Source organism: Prionailurus bengalensis, chromosome E3, assembly GCF_016509475.1.
Source record: "Prionailurus bengalensis isolate Pbe53 chromosome E3, Fcat_Pben_1.1_paternal_pri, whole genome shotgun sequence".
Lineage (NCBI taxonomy): Eukaryota > Metazoa > Chordata > Mammalia > Carnivora > Felidae > Prionailurus > Prionailurus bengalensis.
Window position 1 is genome coordinate 18,406,264 of NC_057357.1, and position 6,000 is coordinate 18,412,263.

Genomic DNA, 6,000 nt, shown 5'->3' on the forward strand with positions numbered 1-6,000 from the left:
ATGTTTATTTATTTTTTGAGAGAGATGGGAGTGCGAGTGGGGGAGGGTAAAGAGGTGGGGAGACAGAATCCAAAGCAGGCTGCAGGCTCTGAGCTATCAGCACACAGTCTAACACAGGGCTTGAATTTGTGAACTGTGAGATCATGACCTGAGCCGAAGTCGGACGCTTAACTTAGCCATCCAGGTGCCTCTATGCCAGAATTTTTTCAAAATAAGGCCTTTCTGCCACAGAATCCCATGCAGTAACTTTAAAATGTAGCTAGCTTCCTGGGTTCTGTCTCTGGCCTATTGACGTTTATTTTTGAGACAGAGAGAAACAGAGCATGAACGGGGGAGGGGCAGAGAGAGAGGGAGACACAGAATCGGAAGCAGGCTCCAGGCTCCGAGCCATCAGCCCAGAGCCCGACGCGGGGCTTGAACTCACGGACCGCGAGATTGTGACCTGAGCTGAAGTCGGACGCTTAACCGACTGAGCCACCCAGGCGCCCCAGTCTCTGGCCTATTGAATCAGAATCTCCTGGGATGGAATCTTATGCCTGGTAATGATGTGCTGAGCAAAACATTACTTTCTAGCTGCTCTTAATTTTGCAAAATGTGTCAGGTCAGAGGATGACCTAGCCATATACAAAGACTCCCATTTTCTTTGTTTGTCCCAAAGGGGCCTGTGCCATGGCTGAGCTTTTCCTGGGGACCTGAAATCTTGAAAATACAGGGGCATCTCTTGTAGCATCTGACAGAAGGCCTCTTAGAGGGCTTGTCTGTTGCATGCAGGGAAATGACAGTTCACGCAGAAGCCCCCTCACACTGAGAAACTTTGCTCGGGTGTTGGCCAAGTTGGCTGGATCATAAGCCTTGGCCGCACAGTCAGTAGCTCTGCCCCAGTGCTGCTGCACACCAGGGATGATGCTGTGGACAAGGTGCCCCCCCCCCCCCCCCCCCCCCAATTCAGGACACACACACAGCTCTTCCTCACCAGGGCACAGTGATAGAATAAGGTCTGTGGACTCCTGCCTTGGATTAGTTGGTGCTGGGTCAAGTTGGAACCTGCATCAGAGGATTCCCTGTGCTTAGAGCCTCTCACTGCTATGGCTGGTTGCTTCTCAAAGGTCCATTGCGTGGGTAGGACTGGTACTGGAGGAGCCTACCGGGAAGTCAGCCACTCTTTCACTCTAGGCACTAGTAAGACTGAATTTCCATGGGGAAATGCTGGTGCCAGAGGAGCCTGAAGCCCTGGCCTGACTCCTGCTACACGTGGGGCTTGTGGAGAGTATAGGCGATGGGACCACTTCAGAGCTGTGGCTGGAGGCCTCGCCACACACTTTGCAGGGAACAGCTGCTCTCCTGTGTAAATTTTCTGGTGGGTAAGCAGCTTGGCGGTCAGAGAAAAAGCGTCTAATGAAGGAGACTTGTTCTCATTTGTGTGAGTGCGTGAGTAGTGTATTCTGCCCACGTGGACCATCTAGTGCTGGGCGGCGTGAGCCATCCTTGCCAAAGGCTTTAGGATAGGTGTGGAGGTGGAAGCTGTTCCTCTGGAGGGGAAACTACTCCTGCTTTATTTCTAGGAAGATAATTGTGATTCTACTTGTAAGCCTGCTTTCTCTAGGCTTTTACCGCTTGGAATTCTCCAGATTCTTGTTCTCATCTCTTTCAGGAGAATAGAAGATGCCATCTTTCCTCCTAACCACTTTCTTCCCTTCATTTGTCTGAGAAGGCAACAAGAAAACACAATCATGGCTCCTGATCACGCATACAGGGAGAATTTGGCTCATCAACTGTCAAGAACACTACCAAAATAGTTTCAGCAGCAAGGGTGAGAGAAAAAAAAAAAAGGGACAAGCATTGGATCCTATGAAGTTGTCTTTCCAGAGTCACTTTTTCCTTGATTCAGAACTCTGGTTCTGAAGTTCTGGTGTTCCTCAGGTTCCCTTCCTCTACAAGCTTCTATCCCGAGTCAGACAGGACTGGAGAGTTCTTAGCTCCCTTAAAGGCCAGATGGTTCTCTCCTCCTGAACTCCATCACCCTCACGTGGAAGTAACTCCCAGAGGATCCCTGTCTCCCTGTGAGAAAATCCAGGAACTAGGGACTAAGGATCCCACTTCAGGGAAGGTGGAAGGGAGAAGCAGGTGATAGAAAAGAAAGCCGCCTCCTTTCTGCGGGAGGATCCGCCAACTGGCCCTTTCAGCACCAGAAACGTGTGGGAGAAAGGAAAGTGCTGGGAAAGGAAGTAAGCGGGAGACCGGGGTAGGAAGGTTGTGTGTCTCCAGGTCCCTGGCTTTCTTCAAAAAGGCGAGACAGAATGAAAGGTAAATAGGGGCGGGAAAAGTTCTGAAAGCATACGCCCGACTCTAAGGCAGACGCCAAGCGCCTCCCACTCAGCCCGCTGGCGCTTCTGGCCGCGGGGGTAGGTGGAGCCAGCCTGCGCCCCCTCCACCCAATCAGAAAAGTGCCTCGCGTTCCCTGGCGACCATGAGTGCCTAGCAGTTGGTGTAGAGGGAGGAGGCGGGACGATCGAGCTCTACCGGCCAATCGCTGTAGTCCCTGGGAGGTAGAGGCCGTGTCTCTGGAAGCCGGAGGCGGGGCTGTTTCCCTGGCAACGATCCTAGCCCTCCCGGAGGGGGTAGGGTGGAGATTAGGAGGAACCGAGAGGGGAGGGGGCCAGGAGGAGTCGGGGTGGGCGCGCCGATGTGGAGAAGTAGAGTTCGGGTTGGGGGTGGGAGGGAGGTCCCAGACTCAGGAGCACTAGACGGGGAGTCCGTCCAAGGTTCCCGAGGCGCGGCCGGAGCTGACCCTAAGGCCCGAGAGGGGAGGGGAGCTAGACACCGCCCCCGCTGGCGCCGGGAAGCGTCGCTCCTTCTCGCTGACCTTGGTCTCGCTTGTCGCCTCGCCCTTGGCCACAGGCACTGACGGACGCAGGGCTCTGGAGACGGATAGATAGGCTCCTGGATGGACGGAGACCTAGGGCACAGCACACAAAGTGCCCCAGCCTTTCCCGCCGGCTCCAGGGCGCCCCGTCATCCCCCACCTCAACCACGGGGCCATCCAGCCCAGGGTTAATGCCAACGAGTTTCCACCTCCAGCCGCTCCTAGAGAGGCCGTGGCGCTAGCCAGCGGGGGAAACTGGCCGCGGACGGACACTTCCTGTGCGGGAGGGGGAGGGGGTCGGACAGCCGCAGCCCAGCCCGGGCTGGGGGGCCAGACGGCGGGGTCGCGGGCGGGGAGCGACGTTCGGGGGCGGCAGGGCGAGTCGTGAAGACCCTCATCTCCGAGGCCACGACGCACGGGGGCCTTTGAGGGCCCCAGGGCAAGGCGAGACCTTGTGGGTGGGGGCGGGGCCGCGGGTAGGGGAGGGGCCCGGCCGGCCGGAGAGGCCCAGGGTCAAGACGTCCGGCCTCAGGGGCCCGGGCTGGGCAGCCGGGTCCCCTGGGCGGCGCTGAACAGGCGGGCGGCGAGGGCCCGGGTCTCAGGGCACTCAGGCCTGGTCGCAGGATCGTCCGCCATCGCCGCCGCCGCAGCACTGGGAGCCGGCGGGGATGGAACGGGAGGCGTCGCCGTGGGGCCTCGAGCCCGGGGATGTGCAAAGTCCTGATGAACTGGGGAGCCCTGAAGGGTCCCTCAAAGGTGAGGGAGGGAACGCCTCTCCGGGGAGCGTGCCTGGGAGCGGGAGAGGGGGCTGTGGGCCGTGGGAGGGGTAGAGAGCCGTGGCTTGGACACTTGGGACTTGGAGGAGGCGGGGGCGGGGACTGGATGTCCTGGGTCGGCTAAGGGGGAGGTGGGAATTTCAGCACTTGCTCAAGGGCCAGCGACCCTGCTGGAGGAGGAGGGAGAGGTTTGTGACAACTAGTGTTGGGACCAAATGACCTTCCAGGCCCCACGCAATATGGGTTTTCTGTAATTCTCTGATCCTGCAGGCAACGTGAGTGAGAATGAGGAAGAAGAAATGTCTCAGCAAGAAGGCACTGGGGACTATGAGGTCGAAGAGATACCCTTTGGGCTTGAGCCCCAGAGCCCTGGGTTTGAGCCCCAGAGCCCCGAGTTTGAGCCCCAAAGCCCCAGGTTTGAGCCTGAAAGCCCAGGTTTTGAGTCCCGAAGCCCTGGGTGTGTGCCCCCAAGCCCTGAATTTGCACCCAGAAGCCCTGAATCAGATTCTCAGAGCCCTGAGTTTGAGCCCCAAAGCCCTAGGTATGAGCCCCAAAGCCCTGGGTATGAACCCAAGAGCCCTGGATATGAACCCCGGAGCCCTGGGTATGAACCCAAGAGCCCTGGATATGAACCCCAGAGTCCTGGATATGCACCCCAGAGCCCAGGATATGAGCCCCAGAATCCTGAGTTCAAAACCCAAAGCCCTGAATTTGAAGCTCAAAGTTCCAAATTTCAGGAAGGTGCAGAGATGCTTCTGAATCCGGAGGAAAAGAATCCCTTGAGCATCCCCTTGGGAGTCCATCCCTTGGACTCCTTCACCCAGGGGTTTGGGGAGCAGCCCACAGGGGCCCTGCCCCTAGGGCCACCTTTTGAGATGCCCACAGGGGCCCTACTGGCTACACCCCAGTTTGAGATGCTCCAGAATCCCCTGGGCCTAACCGGGACCCTTCGGGGGCCAGGCCGGCGGGGTGGCCGGGCCAGGGGTGGGCAGGGCCCTCGGCCTAACATCTGTGGTATCTGTGGGAAGAGCTTTGGGCGGGGCTCCACCCTCATCCAGCACCAGCGCATCCATACGGGTGAGAAGCCCTATAAATGTGAGGTCTGTAGCAAGGCCTTCTCCCAGAGCTCTGACCTCATCAAACACCAGCGCACCCACACGGGCGAGCGGCCCTACAAGTGTCCCCGTTGCGGCAAGGCCTTCGCTGACAGCTCTTACCTGCTTCGCCACCAGCGCACCCACTCTGGTCAGAAGCCCTACAAGTGCCCGCACTGTGGCAAGGCCTTCGGTGACAGCTCCTACCTCCTGCGGCACCAGCGCACCCACAGCCACGAGCGGCCCTACAGCTGCCCCGAGTGCGGCAAGTGCTACAGCCAGAACTCTTCCCTGCGCAGTCACCAGAGGGTGCACACCGGGCAAAGGCCCTTCAGCTGTGGCATCTGTGGCAAGAGCTTCTCGCAGCGCTCGGCACTTATCCCCCACGCCCGCAGCCACGCTCGTGAGAAGCCCTTCAAGTGCCCTGAGTGCGGCAAGCGCTTCGGCCAGAGCTCTGTGCTGGCCATCCATGCCCGCACCCACCTTCCAGGCCGCACCTACAGCTGCCCCGACTGCGGCAAGACCTTCAACCGCTCCTCCACGCTGATTCAGCACCAGCGCTCCCACACGGGCGAGCGGCCCTACAGGTGCGCCGTGTGCGGCAAGGGCTTCTGCCGCTCTTCCACGCTGCTGCAGCATCACCGGGTCCACAGCGGGGAGCGGCCCTACAAGTGCGATGACTGTGGAAAGGCCTTCTCGCAGAGCTCCGACCTCATCCGCCACCAGCGGACCCACGCAGCTGGCCGCCGCTGACCTGGGACCCCTCCGGGGGTGGGGAGGCAGTGGGCTGAAGAGAAGGGGACAGGAAGCTAGAGAAACCTTTAGAAGGAATAGTGGAAAAGCTGGAGGAGGTTGGAGGAGTGGAGGGCCAGGGTGGAGGAAGTCACGAGCCCTGGAGACTTATGGGAAACGGGCTGTGGAGAGGGGTTGGAGAGAGGCCAAGCAGGCGGTGGGAGGCTCTGGGAGAGATCCAGAAAAGAGGTCAGCAGAGATCTGGCCTCGGCAGCAGCATGCCCCTTGGTGGGTGCCTGGCTTGGCGAAGTGCTAGGCAGGGAGGGGGGAGGGGGGAGGGTTACTTAGAGCGGGGTAGCTTAGATTGGTAGCTACTGAGACCCTCGTTGAGTCAGGAAGGGGTGAGGGTAAGTGGGGTGGGGAGTGGGACCCTGGGGTGGGGCCTGGGCCTCGGTGCAAACCCCAGCCTCCCTTGTCTTCCTCAGGCTTTGGAGCCCCTGAATTTGAGTTCAATAAAAACCTTTATGTGGTAAAA

General features: G+C 59.1%; 1 protein-coding gene across 1 annotated transcript; it reads left to right on the top strand.

Moving 5' to 3' along the window:
- The first annotated feature begins 2,733 nt into the window (after window positions 1-2,733).
- On the top strand, window positions 2,734-6,000 carry ZNF768 (zinc finger protein 768). The gene is made up of 2 exons (XM_043560051.1): window positions 2,734-3,619; window positions 3,910-6,000. The coding sequence occupies exons 1-2, from the start codon at window positions 3,532-3,534 to the stop codon at window positions 5,484-5,486; spliced, it is 1,665 nt and encodes a 554-aa protein (XP_043415986.1). The 5' UTR covers window positions 2,734-3,531; the 3' UTR covers window positions 5,487-6,000.